The 23,499-nt window shown below is 41.7% G+C and overlaps 2 protein-coding genes across 3 annotated transcripts in view; one reads left to right on the top strand and one right to left on the bottom strand.

Moving 5' to 3' along the window:
- Positions 1 to 203: 203 nt before the first annotated feature.
- On the bottom strand, positions 204 to 13,623 carry TNFSF10 (TNF superfamily member 10). 2 transcript variants are annotated; one of them, XM_038417126.2, is made up of 5 exons: positions 13,176 to 13,623; positions 8,456 to 8,608; positions 6,039 to 6,084; positions 5,099 to 5,191; positions 204 to 4,395 (listed from the first exon to the last, which is right to left on the bottom strand). In XM_038417126.2, exons 1-5 carry the CDS (start codon positions 13,299 to 13,301, stop codon positions 3,944 to 3,946), a joined length of 870 nt encoding a protein of 289 aa, XP_038273054.1. In that variant the 5' UTR covers positions 13,302 to 13,623; the 3' UTR covers positions 204 to 3,943. The 2 variants fall into 2 exon arrangements, 1 of the variants encoding a protein (XP_038273054.1); XR_006273981.1 differs by lacking the exon at positions 6,039 to 6,084 and having other exon boundaries at positions 4,308 to 4,395; positions 13,176 to 13,445.
- Positions 12,073 to 23,499, top strand: part of ECT2 (epithelial cell transforming 2) — a 130,069-nt gene continuing 118,642 nt past the window's right edge. Inside the window, exon 1 of the mRNA XM_043491570.1 lies at positions 12,073 to 12,577. The gene's annotated coding sequence lies outside the window, so the exon portion shown is untranslated. The remainder of the gene's footprint in view (positions 12,578 to 23,499) is intronic.

Here is a 23,499-nt window from a genome sequence, read left to right as displayed (position 1 = left end):
GCTGGGATCAGGAAGCAACTTCCTCATGTCATGATATTGCAAAATTACATGCATTATGGGCCTTGCACTGAAGTCACTCTCTGACTTCACTGAGAATTGGATCAGGCCCATACATATCTCACTGTCAAGATATCAGATTAAGTGAGATGTTGTTATGGAAGTCTTAAAAGAACAAGCGTAATAATTAAAAGACAAAATAAGTATTTACTAAAAATATTTTATATAAAAATATGTACAAAAATTACATTTTTTTAATAGAAAAGTTAGTGTTATTGCAGCTGCACACGCACAATGAACACAAAGAACTATTTGCTATATTTACCGTTGAAAGTCAAGAGGGTAACGAGGCTGGGGGAATGAGAGTGTGAATCCACAAACAGAAATGGTAGATACATCTATTTGTCTTCAAATGAGTCCTTGTCAGATATTGCTCATTAGTTTTTCACCAGGCTGTGTGTCTTTGGATTACTGGGAAATAAAATATGATTATTCAGTCTATTCCCTGTTGTGCTACATATATTCTCCCAGAATGGAGTGACATAAAAATGTGTACATATGGAGAGGAAAAAGGTTGGAAATGCCTGGGAGCACTTCCTAAATAAAATTGGGCCCATTATTATATATCAAGTTGCAGAGACAAAGTGATAAAAAACATCTGTGTGTAGTAGATACTACTATCTGTCTTAAGTTACTGTCAGCTATGAATTTGTGCACAGCCCCTATGGCTTCTTCCCCATTCTTTTCCATCTGTGTCTCTCCGAGTTCTTTATGTCATATAGACTTTTTCTTAATCATACGTATGGTTTTCACTTTTAGGCTACAACTAATATATCTGAAATTCTCTCACAGTTAAGAATTTTTTTAAAAAAATAAGCACCTAATATAACTGGATTTTGAAAAAAAACCATTATTTTATTTATATACTTGTAATTGAGTATGTTGCTGAGGAGTTAAATAATATGAGCCTGATTCAGGAAATGAAATCTTTGGGACTACTCCATTTGTAAAGTGAAGTACATATATAAGACTTTGAAGGATCCGGGACAGAAACTAGATCTGGAGGGAGCTGTTTAATGCAGTCTTGTACTTCTCCTGTGTTAAGTAAGAGCACTGTGTCACCTGAATCAAAAATTAGAATTGGGAAGAAAATTTGGATAAAAGTTCTCTGGAAATTATTTTCTTTTGAAAATTTATTAAGCTAAAAACTGAACTCTGTAGTTTGAAAATTAGTCAGTTTTGTGAAAAATAAGCCCAGTGTAGCCTAATCGGATTGGATCAGATTGTGCTGGCCTTCCTCTCATTGAATAATATCTAAGGGGTTGGTCCTGCCCCATTAAGTTTTTTGCACTGATCTGAATGGGAGCAGGGTCAAGACCTTACTCCACAAACAATTTCATTGAAAATCAATGGAACAACTTGCAAAGTAAGACCTCGCTCGTGGAAACACCTACACTCAGGCCTAACTTTATGCACTAAGAGTACTCCCATTACTACATTGGGACCTAAAGTATTATCTAATATGAGTAAGGGCAGCAAAATCTGGTTCACGCTTAACTAGATAGACCCGAAGTATCTACACCAGTGTAAATCAGGAGCAGTTCAATCAAAGTCAGTGGTGATCAGTGTGAAACTAGTGCAAATTCATACTGTATTCAAGATTAGGAAGCCACCAAATAAAGCTAAAAACTCCGTGGTGTGGACTTGGAGAATTCTTAGATAATGCTTCAGAGGACTAGCTGAAAAAAATATATAATGTATAGGAGACATGACTGCACCGCAAAGCCAGCTTCTCCAGTAAGCACTGGAGCAATTCACAGAATTGGTTACTATTGAAATTAACATATTTTCCTCCGCGGAGAAACAGCAAACACAGATTGGAATAATGATTTCGAATCTCTACCTGCATGTGCTTCTTTCTTCTAACTAGTCAAAACAAACCGATTGCTGTCAGTTCTTTTCTTGCTGTTCATAGGTAAGGTAACTAGAGTGACTGGCGTGCCTACCTTTCTGATGTGTATAGACAAGGCAAGTGAGGCGACTGATACACATTCATTTCCTGTTTGCCATAAAGAAGGTAGTAGGGTGAGGGTACACCTGTTTTTCCTGTAGGCCATGGACAAAGTAAGGTCGTTTGCTGACTTTCATCATTTTATGACTCCTGGGACAACCTTATTATATCAAAAAATATAGGGCCAAATTCTCTACTGGCTTAATTCTGTTTACTTTGATTTACATCTGCAGAGAATTTGATCCATACAACTTCCTTGCCCCACTTGCCTTTCACTCCCTCTTTCTTTCAGAAATATATGGTCTTTCCTGGGCTAGACCTGTAGCTGGTGTAAATTGGTGCAGCTCCACTAAAGTCACTGGAATGGTGCTGGCTGTTGTACACTACCTGAAGATCCGGCTATCCTGCCTATTTCTTAACAAAACTTTAACTTTTGAAAACCAGTTCTAATCATACAGCTAACAAATCTAATATTCAGTCCAGGTAGAAAAATAAATGCTATGTTGTCCCCACACAGCCCTGCAAATAAAACAAAAATCTAAACAGTATTAACTAAAATCAGCCCATGCTGAAGCAGAGATAGTCACGTATCCTCTCCAGGAATGAGAACGTTCTCCTTCAAATCCAAGCTAATTATTCTGCATCACATCATGTTCCATGGCATCATGCCAATTAACATGAAAGAACAACGTCATGTCATGCTTGATGTGAGACAAATAATGTAGTCCTCTGAATGCAACATTTAAAGGAAAACACTTGGGTTCTGGATCAAATACTCATTTTCAGTAAGTATAGAGTGAATCCATATTTGAACATGCTGTAAGTGTGGTAAAATCTCTGCAGTACAATGTTAGTCAACTAAGCAGGGATTATCAAAATGTTCTGGGAATACATAGTATTGACTTACTGATTTCAACGGCTCTGCTGTGCCACTTCATTTTTCTGTCATCTACTCAATATCCAAATGAAGACAAAAATAACTAGGCTGTGATCCCATGCAGCACTTAAGCACATGTTTAACTTTAAGCACATGAGTATCCCATTGATTTCAAATGGAGTACTTGCATGTCAAAGTTAAGTATAGGTTTCAGAGTAGCAGCTGTGTTAGTCTGTATCCGCAAAAAGAAAAGGAGTACTAGTGGCACCTTAGAGACTAACAAATTTATTTGAGCATAAGCTTTCATGAGCTACAGCTCACTTCATCAGATGCATTCAATGGAAAATAAAGTTAAATATGTGCTTAAATGCTACTGTAGTTTAATTGTTTGCTAGCCTTTCATTTTAAGAAATCTAAGATTCAAACATAGGGCCTGATCCTGCAAACCTTATTCTCAAGAGTGTAGTCCAACTGGCATCAGAGGGACTTCTGCTCAGGTAAAGATTACTCACGGGAGAAAGAGTCAGCAGGATAGGGTCCAAAGTGTCTTTCATGATAAAATCCATTTTCCAACCTCAATCGAATCCCCTCTACAAGTCTATTGTCTTCATCTCATCCCTATGCAAATCCACCGCTCCTGCAGAGGGACTGCCACAAATGAGGTTTTGAGATGCTTTGGTAGAGTGGTATGAGGAACCTTGGATAGTGCCTGCCTGCACTTGATCCGGTCCTAGCCAAAGCTATTCATCTTTGACACATTAAAATCCAGGCAAGTCCTAGATCACTAGCATGTTTCGGGATCTGCTGTGCTGTTATACAAGGCACAGTCATATGCAGCTGCAGCCACCTGCTGCTCTTCTATATTACGATCTGTTACCATCATTTCTCAGAGCAATCTAACCTTTCACAGGATGAATTGACAGTGGGGATTCTTGCATTGTCACTATTGCTTTGAAGTCACGGTATTGTCACAGTGGCTTCCTCCCCTCTCTGCCACCTTAGATTATAGAATTTAAAAAATGATTTCCTTTGGGGGGGTCTGGTTTTTTGTTAATCATTTAGCTGATCAAAAAGGCTCCAAAAAAACTTGCTTCTTTGTCCATGTCAACCATGTCCTCATTACTGACAGAAACAAAAATCCTATCATCCCTTTTCAGCTGAAATACTCCACCTTGATATATGGAGTAAAGTCCATATTCTGCCTTTTTAGACCAGCAGCTAGTTCTTGCACTTTTCATGAGCAGGATAGGCTCTGGATATGTTGTCAGTTTGTAAACATACTGGACCATTTGCTTAGGGTTTCTGATTTGTGCTAACAGATCTGATTCTGAATCCTCGTTCTCAGGTTCGCGGAATCGAAAGTAAGTTTGAGAGTAGATGTAATAAAACCCTGTTCTGGGTATAATTAACTCCCCATTTTTCAACTCCACATTATAGAGGAATGAATGGTCTTTCCTTGAGGGTTCCCAGGTATTTATTTTCTGCCCAACACCTCTTCTGGATGAGGAATCTATTCGAGGGGGGAAAAAAATAGATAAGAATATAGAGCTAAATAATGTGCTATATGATAAATAATGTGCAACAAAGTCCACTGTCTCTTAGCTGATGAGACTGTTTTTCAAAAACTAAATAAGAGCAATGGGCCAGATCCTGCTTCAGATGCCCCAATCTCTCTTAAAAGGTATGTCTTCACTTGCTGGTAGATCAGCACTGCTGCAATTGATGCGATGGGAGAGCACTTGAGTACTCCACCGCCCTGAGAAGTGTAAGGGAAGTAATAGTTTGTTCTATTTTTTTGATGTGCCTATCACCATAGCTTCTAGGCCCTTATACACATATCTTTCTCCAAAAAGACACTGCAAAGGAGATAGACAAAGTTAGGAAGAGGGAATTTTAATTAAAAAAACAACTAAAGACATAGAAGGAAGGTGCACCATAGATCCCAAGTTAAATGGGGTTGATACTACTACTAGAGTGAGCTGAAGAATTATTCTGACCAAAACCAGAAAATCTTTTTTTTTTTTTTTTTAAAGCCTTCCCTGTTTTCTGGCCAAAAAATGTCATTAAGTCCGTGATAAACAAGCAGAAAAGGGTGCCTAGAATAATCAGCAGTCAATATTCATGTCTGGAAAATCACAAAGCACACACATTCAGAGATCTTTCCCTATTTTGCATCCATTTTCTTCCTTTATCAATATAGCAAAATATCTTACTTGATGTAGATAGAGAGCTCTTCTTATTGTGGCTTCCAGTTAAGTGAGCTGCTATTCTGTGTCCATGGTTCTGAGATCCCTGTTCTTCAGTTCCTGGAAGAGTTAGAAAAATTTCAGATACGTGAAGATGAGAAATAACCATTTTAAATCTCAAATTAGAATTAGAGAAACAACAAAGTCATTGTCATCTCCATGGAAATATGTGACTGTCTAATTACTAAATTGACAGTATTTGAGGATTTATGTGTTTGTCAAAATGTTATATTTGACCAAGTCAATGAGAGATTGAAGTGTAATGGTTGATATGGTCAAAATTTCTCAGAACTTCTCATACTCTCTTCGAAATGCCTTTTTAAGCCTTCTATATGTCATGTCCCTCCTCTCCCCCCCGCAAAAAAAAAAACCCAGTGCCCATACACCCTATACTAAAAATAAGTATGTGCTCATGGAAAGGGTAAATATCTTTAAAGGACAAATTCTGTAGTCTTTACTCAAGCAAAATTTCCTCTGACTTCTTGAGTCAGAATGCTTCCTGATAGTCCTCCTGGGGTGTAAGGCTCTGCATCAGCGGAGAGCTGTGCCCAATCCTTAATTAATGTAGCTGCACAACAACAAAGTACTATTTGTTTTCTGAAGAACAGAGAGGTTAAATGAATTGCATAAAATCACTGAATCAGAGACAAAAACAGAAGCCAGGTGCGTTTCCTGAAACCTGATTCCATGCTCTACTAACTTGACCACATTTTCTGACAGCTTAATATGGCTCTTAAAATAATACCAACCAATACCAACAGCTACTAATTTCCCATGCTTTGGACAACTGAGTAAGAAATTAGGAACTATTCTCTACAACTGGAAAACATGTATGAAACCACTGCACATCTGCTATCATCGCAGTTTCTTTTTTATGTGCTAAATAAATGTGTTACATTAAAAATACCTTTCACTGCAGATGAAATGTTTTCCTCATAGTTTCTTGATATCATCTGCAAACACACGTAAAGAAAACAGTTTTCTTTCTGGGAAATCAGTAGAGCAGTGACAAAGATGCCAGAAACACAACTATTCTACATACTCTTATATGCCACATAACTGAGCAAACTCCAACATTTGACCATCAAGCAAATTTTATTTCTATTTGTAAATAAAAGCAGACATCAAAAGGAAACTGTATCATAAATTTCTCACAACAAACTGTTTTGCAATAATTTTAAATATCTGGGCCCAAATTGCAACGAAGCTCATCCAATTGAGTGTTAAAGTTCTTTGGAAAATCTGGCCCTCAATAAGAGGAAATATAGAGTTTATGGCGTCAGATTCTGTTTGCAATTACTCCAGTGTGGATCTGGAGTAATTTGGTTGTGGAGTAATTCACTGGAGATACTCCAGATTAACCCTGGTACAACAGAGGTGAATTAGATTCAGTGGTTTTCACTAAGAGCCCCCTGGAGTCAGTGGCAAAACTACTGATATATAAATAATGGCAGGAATATACACACAGCCACTTTCAGCGCTAAAACGTTAGTCATTCAGGGGTGTGAAAAAACACACCCTTGAGTGACAAAAGTTTTAGCACTGAAAAGCACCAGTATAGACAGCGCTTTACATGGCTCCCCGCGATAAAGCTACCACCCCTTATTTCAGGGTGGTTATTTTTTATCACCGGGAGAGCTCTCCCCTGGCGATAAAGCGTGACTACGCTGCCCATGTCACAGTGCTGCCTCAGCCACGCTGTAACATGGACAGTGTAGACATACCCTTAGTTACTGTAGTAAATCTCATACCCTGTTCTCAGTCAGTCGATCACAAAACTTACATTCAACATCTTGAACTAAGACTCTTGTGAAAATTTCCTGGCTTTCTTGAGGTTTTAATCAGATCCCACCTTATTTTCATGTAATTTTGATGTTAGCTCTTTATTAAACAAAAATATTTTGTCACTTGAAGCCATTACTATTTCTCCAGTGTAACTCATGGTTCCAGTCTCATGGGAAGGATATTTTGAAAACACTGAAATAGCAATACAGTTTCCATTGAGCCATGATGGCTCCTCAATTGTAATATCACCATGAGAACAACAAAAGCATTGTCACCTCCTTGGAAATGTAAGAGACACTGCCATTATCCAAGGAATATTGAGGTTACAGAATGTAATGGCTCTGGATTTCTCGATCTGCATTTCATTGACCCAAAAGGTTTCTTTCTAGCATAATGTTTATATGGATTTTGGAAACAGCTACTATACGCATATGCAGCAGTTGCTTCTCTAGGAAACAGTCTGAATCCTAAGTGTCTTTCCAGTGGTAGTAATGTTAGAAGTTGTAGTGCAGACAAGGTGAAGAGCCTTTTTCCAACTATGTTGTATAACTGCAGGATTGCACTGGTGCAAAAAAAAATATTTATGAATTTTTCCCATTGTAGAAACCTACTAAGTTAATATAGTGAGCCAAATTCTGCTCTCAGTTATACCAGTTACATTTGGAGTAACTCTGTGGACTTCAGTTTGGGCCAATATTTTATTTAAAACAGACCTCCAGTGCATCATCATATAATAACTAAATCAATATTAATTTACTAGATCAGTATTTCTCATCCTTTTCAATTTGGCAACCCCTTATTCAAAATAAAACTTCTTCACAATTACATTTGTGATAAAAATAAGAGTAAAAAAAAAGTATCAATGATAAGCGTATATAATTTATTAGTGTGTGTGTATGTATTTTGAAAGGTTGACACAGAATACCTGACCTTGAAGGGTTAGGGTGTGTGGGGAACGGGGGAGTGAGATTTCCAGTTTAGATAGTAATAAAATTGTCAATGCTTCATGACATACCTGTTCTCTGTACAGCTGTGAGGTGGGAGGTGAAAAGTGGTTTTCTTTACGATAATGGGGACTGTGGGCAAGATTTTAATCTCACACCTGTTACAGTCCCTGTGGCTTGTGTGGGAATCACTCCTGATTTGCTAGTGTGAGTGAAAGAAAATCAGGCCCTACATCTCCATGCTCTGTCACAAATGAGGAGAAGGATAGACAGACATTCTACATAGTGGGCATGCCAGACAAACATTAGTGGATGAACCTCTCTTTGGGATGAACTTAGTAATAATTGGTCACCGGTATTTTCTATCTCTTAAGTATAGCGAAACTCTTGTAGTGAAATGACAATTTTTGTTTTCAGAAGAACTTCACGGCAAACAAAATTCCTTTATATCTGGAATTGCAATTTAACCATTAAAATGCAAGGAAACAGTTTGGGATTTGCATTTTATTTCACTAGTTGGAGCTTAACTCTCTGAACCATCTGGATTATTATAACCAAGCTCCACTGTTTAGTCTGTGTGAAAGTTCCAAAGTACCTTTTTAATTAACTTTCCTAGTTGCCACTTCATTTGCCAGCAGGGGTCACTCTCTCTTTCTTCATTTTCATTTAGATCCACATGTCTTATGAAAGTTCCGAGATCTTCCCCAGTGAGACAAGCAATGCCGCTCTTGGAATATGTGTCCTGGAGCTGTGGTAGAAGGCAAAAAAACTAGTTAATTTACTTAAGGTGCCAATATATGATGCATTTCTAAAACTCCTGTGTTTAGGAAAACCCTTTCTGTTCTAAGTAACACCAATATGCTACAGCAAGTAATGATTTTATAAAAGAGAGTTAATCCTGTCTTTACATATTTATTGAGTTACAACCAGATACCTGATATGTAAGAATACACTTAAATTTTTATCTCTCTAGTCATAAACTGGACATTCAGAACTCAGCTGAATAAGTTTATGCACTTGCAATAGCTACGTCACTAATGCTGAGAATTATTTTATCAGCTCTAACACTGTTAGAATTTAGTTCCTTTACACAAGGGATCTTCCTACACTGAGGACTGAAGATAAGCCTGAAAATCAGCTGACACTGCTGCCCCACTAACACTGAATATGAACCCGCACATCAGCCACTAACCCACTCCCCATGTCTGCACTTTGGACAAATTCCACCCCAGATTCAAATCTTGCAGCTTGGGGCATTTTCTGTAATGGAAGGGGGCTAGAAGACCACATTCCAAACCCCTTCCCTATGAATTTTGAGGAAGCTGGCATTCAGATCTGATTCCACATCTCAGTCTTGTGACTTGGGCCCATCTCTACATCATTCATCTATCTAAAGAGATAATTCCTTCTTCTGAGGTGTACAGAGAGAGTGAAATCAGGGCCCCACTAAAGTCAATGGCAAAAGTCCCAATGTCTTCACTGGGGTCAGGAATAACTTTCCTAGTTATAAGAAAAGGAGTACTTGTGGCACCTTAGAGACTAATAAATTTATTTGAGCATAAGCTTTCATGAGCTACATCGGATGAAGTGAGCTGTAGCTTACGAAAGCTTATGCTCAAATAAATTTGTTAGTCTCTAAGGTGCCACAAGTACTCCTTTTCTTTTTGCGAATACAGACTAACACGGCTGCTACTCTGAAACCTTTCCTAGTTACAGTTTAAAAGTAGTAGTTTCAATAGTTTAAAATAGTAAAGAATATAGTGAACAACAAAACCCTTCTTCAAGCTCTGCTGCTTCTGCAGGGGATAATAATAACCCATTATCAAAACTGAAGCTGGCATTTGTTGCTTAATGTAAGAACACAGTAACCTAAGCAGGTTCATCACCATCATCATCCTCCACAACCCCTGTTAAAACCTGTATGCCAGTAAAGTTTGGAAAGGAAAGAAACCCGTGAACATACAAAGCATTCAGACTACCTTCTTCTTCTTGATTTAATAGTTTAAATCCAACCATTCCTATTTTAACGGATTTTTTTGGTTTGTTTGTTAATCTGCTGCCTCTGGATGTTAATTTACTTAACATGTCACAGTTTCAACTATCCTTCAAGCTTGGAACATTCAGCATCAGAGAACCAGGGGGACTGTTCTCTACCCCTCGCCCCACCATTCCCATCCTGTCCTGTCTGCTTGAAAACAAAGGAGGCAAGCCACAGATTTCCCGCTTTAGCAGGATGGAGAGAATTTACCCATCTGACCTTACAAATCTTACCTCACTTAACTGAAGCTCCTGACCTTTGTGCAGCAGCATCTACAGAGCATTCCCTTATGTTTAAAAATACTACCGTATTCTATAATCATTGATGCAAAATGCTCTGACTGACAGGAGTATCCCTACAGGCTTCTGGGTCATTACTGCAGAATAGGGTAGTATTTTTAATATAAGGTTTCTTACTTTGGGAACGTTACTTAAATTGATGGAAATAAGCCATACAGATATAAGCACCTTTATACTAGTGCAACTGCATCCATGCTAAGGGGTTGGTTTTTAAACCAATATAATTAAATTGGTACCAAACTTGTGTGTAGACCAGCCCTTACCAGACCACTCTCCTACCAGATCTAGGGACCGGGAAAGGAGAGGGCACTTCAAAACTTTGCTCTTCAACCTGAAAGCAAACTGTACTGCCATTTCTGCTTTTTGCTTACTTGTCACACATCTAGCCCCTGAGAAAACTTTACTGTACTAGTACCTGGCATTGCTGCAGCATCGTGCATCCACAGAGTTTAATGCACTCTGCAAACACGAATGTGGCAGTGGAATATTAATATTCACATTTTAGAGGTTAAGGAAATGGAGGCACAGGACGTTATGAGCCTTAATCAAATGATATTTGTACAGCATTTTGAGATCCATTGAGGGAAGGTGTCACAGAAATGTTAAATGGAGCATTATTAGTGAAATATTTCTACAACGTACCCATTATCTAAGGGCAACATCTGGATTATGCTTTTAAAGTCAATTAAGTCTATTTTCTTCGCTGTCCTATATCCTGGATGTGTAATCAACTCTACCGTGCATCCTAGGGCTGTCTCTGCTTTTTAGCACTCCCCTCCCATAAGCCAAACTACGCTGTTCAAAAAGCTTTATCCATTTTAGGAACAACAGATGGTTACATTTAGCTAATCAGATGACTATCCATATAGACTGAGAAAAATTACCTAGCATTAAATAAGATTTTTAATTTGTACTAACAGCTGAAAGGATCTGACACCTGGCCAGTGATGACTATTTGACAGAAGTCTCAAAATACAGATACTATGAAACGGCAAAAAGAAGGGAAAAGGGGGACCAGGCTCACTGATAAATATCACTAATCATAATCCACATGTACAATAAAGGTAACAAACTGTATTTACAGTTCTAATATAGCAGTGCCTTACATCTGTGTGTAGGAGAACAAAAAGGACGGGTAATAGAGACACCATGTAATATAATTATGCAGATACCGCAGGCTATTTTCAGGCCAACAGAAATTCCCTTCAAGGTGACCAGAGCTAGCCTTCACACCACAAAGGGGTTAGTTATTCTCCTGCAATCATAAGAGCTATATCTGAGGTACAAATTGTTGGAGGTGGTTTATTTGGGCTAGTAGAGTACCCTTTCAAAAGTTCAAACCATACCTATTTGGAGGAAAAGCAACTAGGCAAAGGTGCTGTGTTTACTAATTGTTCATGTTCAAAAGTTTGACAACAAAGAACTTTGAACCAAGTATATGAGGGTTGGAACAACTTTGAGTACATTTCTCTTATCACCAGAACCCTGTAATCTATTTTCTTAAGACAAATGTGATGTTTCTGTAAATTCTTAATCTCACCAAATATGAAGCTATCAGAGCAACAAACTCAACAGACAGGTCCCCAGTTTTATCCATTCAGGAAGTCTGGTATGGATTGTAGAATGGTGCAAATCATTGGATAAGAATTTCCCAAACCATCTGATTTAGCCATCTCAAAAGAAGCTGTGAGTAGAGTATTACTAAATTTTGCGGGTGGTAGATTCAAGGGTTGCAATAATATTTTATATTTATACAGCACCTTTCAAATGCAAGGATCTCAAAATCCTACAGAAATGATAGACCTAGCATGCTGCTTGCGTGTAGTCAGGAGTTAGGGCGAGCCCCCAGATGGACAGCACAGTATAGTAGAGATGGCAGGATAGGAAACGTGGATGGACAAACCCACTACCCCTGCAGAACTGCCCTGGGGTCATGAATGTCCACAGAGGACCATGGTTTTTAAAGTCTTGTGCCAAAGTCAACCCGCCAAACATTGCGTGGAACTTCCATTACCTACTTAAGAAAAGGTAAATGGCCGAGCCGATGCTTCCAGGACATGAACCTTTGGTTGCACGGAGTGCAAAACGCAGCCCACTACACAGTCCTTCCCCAACTCTCTGCGTGGGGGGCAAGGATCAGCGTGCGGTCCGCCCGAGACTCTACCAGGCTTAGTCACTGTCTGAAAAGGAAGCGTTGTCGTTGGGGTTGTTTTTCAGCCTGTGTGACTATTGGGGTGAGCAAGCTGACTCTCCTTGTAGCCCCGAGCGCCACTCGTGTTCCAGCAGTGCCGAGCAGGCACAAACTGGAGGGAAGAAAGAGCAACTTTGGGACATTCGCGGAAAGCACCTTTCTGTTTCGGCGGGGAAATATCAATATACGGTGAGTTTTAAAAGCTTCTCCTTTCGTGACCTTTGTATTCTGCATTCAGAGCAAGCCAACCCAGCCAACCAGCAAAACAAACCAACCCAGCCTAACCCGTTTCTCCTACAGTGGAGGCAAAAGCTCTGCATCTCTACAGCTTTCCTGCTAAAATAAACATTGCCAAACTACAGGTTTCAGAGTAGCAGCCGTGTTAGTCTGTATTCCCAAAAAGAAAAGGAGGACTTGTGGCACCTTAGGGACTAACACATTTATTAGAGCATAAGCTTTGACAGCTTATGCTCTAATAAATGTGTTAGTCTCTAAGGTGCCACAAGTCCTCCTTTTCTTTTTGCCAAACTACACTTCACCGAGGGCCCGATCCTGCTCCCTGTAAACCCTGGGAGTGTTGCCGCTGCCGTCAGTGGGAACAGGATCACTCGTGCGTGAGCCCATCCAACCTGGCTTTGAACAGGACAAGGGCATACACGGTGCACACCCCCCCCCCCCTTTGAATAGATCTGCAACGAGAGCGAGACAGAGAGAAAATGAGGCCAAATCAGCCTGCAGATTGAGCAGCGCTGGATCCGACAACCTGGATCACCGCAGTGGCACTTACCTGCTTCAGCTCATTAGTGAAGTAAAGGAAAGTCACCGCCACGCAAATGGACTGGAGCAGCACAGCGGAGATCAGCACAAGCCCACAGGTCTGGCCAGTGCTGGGGCCAGCCGTAGGCAGCATCATGGTTGCTGCGCTCACAAAGGGAAGACCCGCAAGACTGGGAGAGCGAGCAAGGCAAGGGCGGTTGTTATTGTTGGCTTTGTTTGAGGTGGCGCTCTTCCTGGCTGAGCGGGGCTGCAGACTTTGTCCCTCATCCACCCCCTTAGAGGATTTCCCTGCTGGCTGATCTCCAGGAAATGGGGAGGGGAGAGGGGGAGAAGGCACAACAACAACAATCCTAAAATCTGCACATGAAAAAAGTACAGCCACAAAAATCCAGCTTCCGTGTTTGCAAAACCGGTCTGTCCTTGAGCTCTGCTTTCTTTGCTGTATAGACAATGCTGCTGGAAAATAGAGGGGAAAATAGAGAGGGGGGGGGGGTGAATATCATGTAAATAGCTTTTGAATAGCTATGCCTTTTTGCAACCCTTTCTTTGTTCCTTGTAAAGCTATCATTTCTGCCACATGCTAATACAGAGCCTGATTCTCTTGGCTCACCAGTTTTACACCTGCCTAACCCCATTGAGTTCAATGGAGTTATTCCAGATTTACATCAGAGGGAGTGAGGTCAGAATTAGACTCTTCATGTGTATTGAAAATGCAATAAAAAAGCAACACCAAGATGCTGTTCTCCTCTATGTTGCAAGGCCAAATCCCCTCTTCCCCCCCCCCCTTCAAAAAAACCCCACAGGGTAGGTTGGAAAAAGAAGATACTGAAAAAAGGTCCTTCATGGAATGGGAGCAGCAGTGGTTCTCAGCTGCCTGGCAGCCTCTGCTGGCAGTTTGATCTGGGGACAGGGCTGAGGAGAAATGGATTGGGGGGTGGGGGGGATAGGGGCCCTTCACAGCATCCTTCCACCTTCAGCCTGGGGAGAGTGTGCAGTATAAGATATTTCTGACTTTGCCCTCCTGAACTTACCCTGGGTTTCCCCTCCTCACATTGGACTATCCTTTGAGGAGCATTTTTGGGCAGCTGCCATTAGAGAGCCATTGGAACATGACTTATAAAAAACTGGGCTTTTGTGCAAATGCCCAAACCATAAGCTCTGAAGCCCACAAGATTTCTAGGAGCTTCAAGAAGATGAAAACCTCTTGAAAGAACAGTATGTAGGAATTGACATGTGGAATTGACATTCATGGAGATTCCTGGCCTTACTGAGGTTCTCCTGTAAGATAGCCTTTACCTGTAGAGTTGTAGGCACCTTAAAGATTAATGGATTTATTTGGGCATAAGCTTTTGTGGGTAAAAAAATCCCACTTCTTCAGATGTCTTCTTATGCCCAAATAAATCCGTTAGTCTTTAAGGTGCCACCGGATTCCTCATTGTTTTTGTGGATACAGACTAACACGGCTACCCCTCTGATACCTGTAGAGTTGGTGATTCCAGTCAACTTGCTGGTGGATTGAGACCACCCCACTGGCCATTAGTTCCCTCCCAAACCAGTCTTGCCTGCCCCAAGCAATTTTGATTCTTTTCATGTGCTGCCTGCTTTTTGAACCTTTAGCTTTGCTTTGTCCACAACCATGAGAGCCAAGCAGGAGATTTTCAAAAGCACCCCAGCAATTTAGGATCACAAGACTCACTGACTTTCAGTAGGATTTGTGTTTAAGGGATTTAGGCACTTTAGAAAATCTGCAGTCTAGAAACTCTTCATTTTTTAAATGAAATCTGAGATTCTTACATAATCACCTGACTCCAGAATCTGGGGCTTTAAGAGCAACATCAAATATCATGAGACTTATAATAAATGAAAGTTGGCAGCACTGCCTCCCTTCTTCACTTCCTCCCAACACCCTTCCATCCCTGCTTTGCTGGCAGGCTCAGAAGAGAAGACTCCCCTTCTGCCACTAAAGTTGGTTCCTTCGGGTCAGGGTTTTGGTACTTTGGCTGAGTTCTGTGGATAAGCTGATATGGCTATTGTGCCTATTCGCATTCTAGTCTCCAGGGCTGTCCCTCACAAGCACTAAATTCACTTCAAAAAGATAAAACAAAACATGATTTCCAAGAGCTTTTGTTTATATGTGTTTACCAAAGCATCTGCTACTACTAGTTCTCTCATAGAGGATGGAGCCACCATAGTCTGTGTGTGGAGGGGTGTGTGTGGGGGAAGCATGTCTTCTCTTTCCCCTCCAACTTTCCTATTTAAACTCTGAAAACTGTGTCTCTTTTACTCAGACTTTGTTCACACTTGCAAGTTGTACCTGTATAGTTAAAGCAGTACAATTCCCCTTAGTGCGGATGCAGTTATTCTGGTACGAAGGTGCTATAAAGAACTGCCTTAAGTCACCTTCATACCAGTATAACTGCATCCACACTAGGGACTGTAGCAGTATATGGGTTAAAAAAAAATCACATCCCTAACTGACATAGTATAAAGAAAAGGAGTACTTGTGGCACCTTAGAGACTAACAAATTTATTTGAGCATACGCTTTCGTGAGCACTGAATGCATCCGATGAAGAGAGCTCAGATAAATTTGTTAGTCTCTAAGGTGCCACAAGTCCTCCTTTTCTTTTTGCGAATACAGACTAACACGGCTGCTACTCTGAAACCTATAAAAACTATGTAGACCAGGCCTCAGCGGTACTGTAGCTTTGAGGAGGTGTGTGATAGACAGTGCCAGTATGGATCTATTGACAATGCAGATGGCTGTGGGTTGAAATCCACAGCAAGACCTGAATTTACTTTATGTTGACATTTCAGAACTATATTAGGGTTAAAGACTATCCTGTCAGACAGGTACCCTAATGATAACCTTGTATTGTTCAACACACGAGAGGCCTATAACACAGCCTTGGGCACCACCCTTTCTTCTTGACAGATGTAGCCAGTGAAGCTGTACCAGAGAAGTTTCAGTAGTGGGGCAGATCAAAACAGCTGAGAAAATTGTGTTAGGATGAATAGGTGATTGGAAGCTAAAAGTCTGTGTGCTAAATGCTGTAGCATTCAGATTTTTATTGTATCCCACTCTCCCCCATTTGGAAACTCTCATCCCATTTCCAGAGAAACAGGACTCTCTGCCCAACGTTTACTGTCCAAATAGAGTGGAATCAAAAGTGAAAGTAGAATAGATTTCACAGAAAGTTTTAAGGCACGCCAGGTTAGGGATTCATTCTTCATCTTGCATTTTGGGCCCTTCTCTGGCCTCCCAACAGACTTCCCCCAAATCTGCAAAGTTAATAGGACTAATCATATGAGTAGAGCTACTCATGCATGTAGGTGTCTGTTGGAACAAGGTCCTTAGACTGTACAGTGCCCCCAGTGTAGGGCCATGTCCTCCTATTGTTGTTTCTTATAAGCTTCATGCACATTTATGACACTGAATAAGTGATAAATAATAACAGGAATAAATGGTACCCCCAGTGTCCTTATTTAAAATCAAATTAATAAAGTTCACATTGAAAAAGAAAGGTGTGAAAAAAGATAAATAACATTCAAAGGCCTTTTCCCAAAAAATGATGGTGTCACATTTCATTTTGAATTTCCAAATTTCACTAACAAGAAAGACCCCATAAAATTGTATGGGTTTTCACACTAAGGTGGGATAATTTGGGAGGAAAATCAGCCCATTTTCACTATAAAATAGACATATTTAAGAGGGAAAATTGCACACATTTTAAAGTTTCCTGTTCTGAAATTAAAATATCTTTCTGACTGTACATTGCACAGGTGAAATGTACAATTTTGCAGGTTCTGAAGGTGAAAATGACCATTCTGTGGGAATTGCACACACACTGAAACTTCTGGGTCACAACATCACCTCGAAGGAATTATACAAGTTTTCATATTCCATTTATCTAAAAACCTGTTCTGCCCTTTTGCACACTGCAGGAGCTGAAGTAGCTCACTAGCAAAAGTAATGTATCTGATCAGCCTCTGCCTAGCTGTCAAGCAATCTCTCTGTCACCCCATAAAGCCTATTCATTGACCCATGCACGGGACTTTAATAAGGGATAAACTCACTCCCTGTCCCATGACAGGATAGTGGAAGAAACCTAGGTACATAAAATCTGCATTACTCACTACACCAAGAAAACATTCTGGCTCTACACCTCCAATCACTCTTCCCTAGATGTCTGATCAGTAGGAATCTTCAATACCTATGCAAATCTCTGTAAAACATGCTGAAGTGTCCCTGTTTCCCCACTGCAGTGATGGCAGGCACATTTTCAGCATCATGAGGGGCATGGAGGTTCAAGTCTAATGCTGCATTCATGAAGATGAACATCATTATTAATATTTATAATATATTAATTGTTTTTTTATTTGCAATGCAGTAGCACAGAGGAGTTATGGACCATGGCTCCATTGTGCAGCTGCTGAAAAAAAGATGGTCTCTGACCTAAAGCACTTACAATTTACGTACCTCCAAATGCCTAACTGGACAATATGAGCCATATGCAAATGAGACAGACAATAGCAGATGTTCTTGCATATAGGGGCTCTCTACATTGACACCTCTTCTTAGCGACAAGGGATGTCCTGGTTTCTCCATTGACTTTACCATATGGAGTGTTGGTGCTATGGCTGGGACAGAGGAACCCAGCCAATCTGTAAAAGGAAACAGCACTGTGCTGTGTTGTCATATTCTAGCTTTTCACTTCTGGAGACCATGGTCCAAATGGTACCCCTAGCTCTTTGATCACAAGTGGAATGAATCATCCCCATTTGATGCCTCAGGGCTTGTCTATACTGGGAAAGTATACAAATAAAGGTGTGACATTAATGCACAAAAGTTAAAGTGAATTAAGCCTCCCTGTGGAGTCTCTCATTCAGGAGTAAAGTGGCTTTAGTTCTCAGTTGCTTACTCCTCCTCCAGGATTAGTCCTGGCTACAACTGGGTCTCTCTATTTAGAGGTAACACAGTTAAATTCACACACTAAAGCAAAGAGAAATGGGTGTTTAACTAGAACCAACTTCATGTTGTTTTAGTGGCACTTGAACTCTTGATACCAACTGTCACAAATGGTCCAAGGCTTATCTCAGTGACAAGGTGAATGTGCACCTAGGGCTCTATTTTTAAGTCATTGCCCCAGTTTGATTCTTCCCTCACTTATGCATATAACTGCATTAAACGGCGCGATTCCTGGTTCCTTTTATGCTGGTGTGAGAGGTGAATCAGGCCCTGAGGGTAGCACATCCACACATGGGAAGCACAGCCATTACTACACCCCTGACAGAGCTAGCAGTGTGTGCTTTCCTCCATGGCTAGGCAGCTCTGATGGCCACTGGAGCCATCTTCCTGCCCTCCCTGAACCTTGTGCAGTCTTGTGTTCAGGTAGACACAAAAATTGTGATTTGGACCAGCCTTTGTATGGTGAGTGCAGGGTGCTATCGAAGGCTACTTGCATATACCCTCCCTATCTTTGTGTATCTGCCCAGTGACACATCCCAGCCTGGCCCCTACTTAGCATTTAATGTAGCCTGTAGGTTCCTTAGAGGAGGGTCAATGGACCAGATTCTGAGCTCACTTTTCACTGTTTTTTAACCATTGCAACTTCATTAGAATTATTCCTGATTTACTCTGGTGTAAGTGAGATCAGAACTGAGCTCTATTTGCCTGTAAAATGCCCTGCTCACCTGTTATATATATTAATAATAATAATAATTAATAATAAATTTAAGCTTGGCCTGCCTCAGTATAGGATGGATGAGCCAATCTTTTCAGGCTGGGCACAGCTTTATTTTAAATGCCCCCAGGATAGGATTTATTTCAGAAATATCAAAATGACCTCATCAAAATGTTGTTTCAATAGCGTCAAAACACTTCATTTTGTCTTTATTGTTTCAATTATTTTATTATATTGTATTATGCAAAATGATAAAGATTAAATGAATGCTTTGACCTTATCAAAATGAAATAATGAAACATTTCAATATTTTTGACAAAATCAATATCTTCCCTAGAAACATTTCAATTTAATCAAATACATATTTAATATTTTCAGATGAAAAACTGTCCTGTCAGAAAATTTTCAACCAGCTCGATCAATTTTAACTAATAACTTACTTAGTGAGCAGAAATCCTAGAATAAGTAAACACGGGTGCAACTATCTATGGGCCCAAATGTGAAGTCCTCATTCAATATGAGTGAAATCCTGGTCCTACTGAAGTCAATTGGACTTTTGCCATTGACTTCAATGGAGTCAGAATCTCACCCTTTGTATTTAGTTCTTACTTAGATAAAACTTCTGTTCAGATAAGAACTTCAGAATTTAGCCCATTGTAAACAGGAATCACCATCCTCTTAAGCTGTAGCTGTGTTTCTCAGGGCTGTGAAAAATGTTGCGCCCTAAATGTCATGGTTAGGTTGCCATCTCTCAGGCCTTGTCTACACTATGAAAGTACTCCAATGTTACAGAAGTCGATTTTTGGGAATGGATTGTATAAAGTCGAGTGCATGCATCCACACTAAGCCCATTAATTCGGCAGAGTGCGTCCACAGTACCATGGCAAGCATCGACATTCTGAGCGGTGCACTGTGGGTAGCTATCTCACAGTTCCCGCAGTCCCCGCTGCCCATTGGAATTCTGGGCTGAGCTCCCAGTGCCTGATTGGGCCAAAAATTTGTCACGGGTGGTTATGGGTAAATGTCGTCAGTCAACCCTCCCTCCCTCCGTGAAAGCAATGGCAGACAATCATTTCGCACCCTTTTCCCTGGATTGCCTGAGCAGACGCCATAGCATGGCAAGCATGGAGCCTGTTCAGCTCACTGCAGCAGTTATGACCATTGTAAACACCTCACGCATTATCGTGCAGTTTATGCAGAACCAGCACCTGAAAAACCAGGCCAGGAGGCGACGGCAGCGCGGTGATAAGGACATGAACACAGATTTCTCTAAAACCGCAGTCCCCAGCAATTTGGAGATCATGGTGTTACTGGGGCAGGCTCATGCCGTGGAACGCCGATTCTGGGACCGGGAAACAAGCACAGACTGGTGGGATGGCATAGTGTTGCAGGTTTGGAATGATTCCCAGTGGCTCCGAAACTTTCGCATGCGTAAGGGCATTTTCATGGAACTTTGTGACTTGCTTTCCCCTGCCCTGAAGCACAAGAATACCAAGATGAGAGCAGCCTACACACTTCACAAGTGAGTGGCAATAGCCCTGTGGAAGCTTGCAACGCCAGACAGCTACCAGTCAGTTGGTAATCAATTTGGAGTGGGCAAATTTACTGTGGGGTTGCTGTGATACAAGTAGTCAACGCATTCATTGAGCTGCTGCTATCAAAGGTAGTGACTCTGGAAAATGTGCAGGTCATACTAGATGGCTTTGTTGCACTGGGATTCCCTAACTGTGGTGGAGCTATAGACGGAATGCATATCCCTATCTTGAGACCGGACAACCAGGGCAGCCAGTACATAAACCACAAGGGGTATTTTTCAGTGGTGCTGCAATCACTAGTGGATCACAAGGGACATTTCACCAACATCAACGTGGGATGGCCGGGAAAGGTTCATGACGCTCGCGTCTTCAGGAACTCTGGTCTGTTTAAATGGCTGCAGGAAGGGATTTACTTCCCAGACCAGAAAATAAGTGTTGGGGATGTTGAAATGCCTATAGTTATCCTTGGGAACCCAGCCTACCCCTTAATGCCCTGGCTCATGAAGCCATACACAGGCACCCTGGACAGTAGTAAGGAGCTGTTCAACTATAGACTGAACAAGTGCAGAATGGTGGTAGAACATGCATTTGGACGTTCAAAGGGTTGCTAGCGCAGTTTACTACTCATTCAGACCTCAGCAAAACCAATATTCCCATTGTTATTGCTGCTTGCTGTGTGCTTCACAATCTCTGTGAGAGTAAGGGGGAGACGTTTATGGCGGGGTGGGAGGTTGAGGCAAATCACCTGGCCGCTGAATACGCACAGCCAGACACCAAGGTGGTTAGAGGAGCACAGCAGGAAGTGCTGTGCATCAGAGAAGTTTTGAAAACCAGTTTCATGACTGGCCAGGATACTGTGTCACACTTCTGTTTGTTTCTCCCTGATGAAAACCCGCTCCCTTGGTTGACTCTAAATTCCCTGTAAGCCACCCGCCCTCCCCCCTTCAATCACAGCTTGCTTGCAAAGAAAATAAAGTCACTATCGCTTAAAAATGTATTCTTTATTAATTGATTATAAAAATAGGGAGATAACTCACAAGGTAGCCCGGGTGGGGTGTGGGAGGAGGGTAGGAGGGAAGGAAAAGGCCACTTTAAAACTTGTTGAGTAACAGCCTTTTGTTGCTTGGGCTGTCCACTGGGGTGGAGTGGTTGGGTGCCCGGAGCCCCCCTCCTCCCCCCGCGTTCTTGGGCATCTGGGTGAGGAGGCTATGGAACTTGGGGAGGAGGGAGGGTGGTTAAACTGGGGCTGCAGTGGCAGTCTGTGATCCTGCTGCTGTTCATGAACCTCCACCAGATGCCAGAGCATGTCCGTTTGATCCTGCAGTAGCCCCAGCGTTGCCTCATGCCTCTCTGATCTTCCTGCCACCACCTCTCCTCACGTTCATCTGCCACTGTTCTGTACTCTGCTATTGTGTCCCTCCACACATTCTGCTGAGCTCTGTCAGTGCCGGCCGACTGCATGAGCTCAGAGAACATTTGATCGCACATGCATTTTCTCGCGGCCTTATCTGAGATAGCCTTTGGGACGGAGGAGGGAGGCTTGAAACATTTGCAGCTGCTGGAGGAAAAAAAGGCAGTGAAGTATTTAAAAAGATACATTTTACAGAACAATGGCTATACTCTTTCACGGTGAACAACACTATTCACATTACATAGCACATGTGATTTTGGTACAAGGTCGCATTTTGCATCTTATATGGAGTGCCTGCGGCTTTGGTCTTAGAGATCACACACGCAGTGCAGGGCAACAGAATTTGGCTTGCAGGTGGCCATCGTAAGCCATAGTCTTTTGGCTTCTGCAACCTTCATAACTGCAGCGCCCTCCTCTCCCCTACCAAGCAAAGCCCGTTGAGTTGGCCATTTAGTGCTGCGGTTTTCCTGTTAACGTACAGCAGCAGAAACCAAACTAACCCCCCGCCCCCATCCAATTCTCTGGGATGATCGCTTTTCCCCTCCCCCCACCACCTGGCTGGTATCAGGGAAGATCCCTGCTAACCAAAAGCGAACAGCTCAGCACCAGTGGGCCCCCCCCACCGCGTGGCTAACTGCAGGGAGGATTTCTTTTCAGCCACAGGCAAACAACGCAGTAGGAACAGCCACCTCTGAATGTCCCCTTAATTAAATTCCCGTATTTCAACCAGGTTATTATGAACGATATCACTCTCCTGAGGATAACACAGAGAGATAAAAAACGGATGTTGCTTGAATGCCAGCAAACACCGGGACCATACATTGCCAGGCTTTGTCATGCAATGATACCAGATTACTTGCTACTACCATGGCGTGGTAAAGTGTCCTACCATGGAAGACGGAATAAGGCTGCTCTCCCCAGAAACCTTCTGCAAAGGCTTTTAGAGTACCTCCAGGAGAGCTTCATGGAGATATCCCTGGAGGATTTCCGCTCCATCCCCAGACACATTAACAGACTTTTTCAGTAGCTGTACTGGCCACAAATGCATCCCAAGTCCTCAGGGCTACTTAATCATTAAAAAATGCTTGCTTTTATAACATGTATTATATTTAAAAAGGTACACTCACCAGAGGTCCCTTCTCTGGCTTCGTTGTGTTGGGAGGATATTTCAGTCAGGGTGATAAAAAGATCCTGGCTGTCGGGGAGAACGGTATGCTGTGTGTTCTCCTCAAGCTTGTCTTCCTCCTCCTCATCTTCCCTGTCCGCAAAATCCTCAGGAATGGCAGAGTACCCCATCATCGGAGTCCAAGGACAGGGGTAGGGTAGTGGTGGTGGCCCCCCCTAAAATTGCATGCAGCTCAGTGTAGAAGTGGCATGTCTGGGGCACTGTCCCGGAGTGTCCGTTTGATTCTTTGGTTTTCTGGTGTGCTTGTCTGAGCTCCTTAAGTTTCACGTGGCACTGTGTTGCGTCCCTCCTATAGACTCTGTCCCTCGGAGATTTTTTGAAATGTTTTGGCATTTCTTCTTTTGGAAAGTAGTTCTTATACTAGGATTCCTCTCCCCATACAGCAATCAGATCCAGTACCTCCCGTTCAGTCCATGCTGGAGCTCTTTTTCGATTCTGGGACTGCATGGTCACCTGTGCTGATGAGCTCGTCTGGTCAAACAGGAAATGAGATTCAAAAGTTCCCCGGGGGTTTTCTTGT

This window comes from Dermochelys coriacea, chromosome 9 (genome assembly GCF_009764565.3).
Source record: "Dermochelys coriacea isolate rDerCor1 chromosome 9, rDerCor1.pri.v4, whole genome shotgun sequence".
NCBI lineage: Eukaryota > Metazoa > Chordata > Testudines > Dermochelyidae > Dermochelys > Dermochelys coriacea.
The sequence above is the reverse complement of the archived record's forward strand: the minus strand, read 5'-3'. Positions and strand labels throughout refer to the sequence as shown.

Coding starts and splice junctions, on each gene's coding strand:
- TNFSF10 (XM_038417126.2), bottom strand. CDS start 13,301: ATGATGCTGCCTACGGCTGGCCCCAGCACTGGCCAGACCTGTGGGCTT. Junction 8,609..13,175: donor TCACTAATGAGCTGAAGCAG/GTAAGTGCCACT, acceptor CTTCTACCACAG/CTCCAGGACACATATTCCAA. Junction 6,085..8,455: donor TAGGAAAGTTAATTAAAAAG/GTACTTTGGAAC, acceptor GTGTGTTTGCAG/ATGATATCAAGAAACTATGA.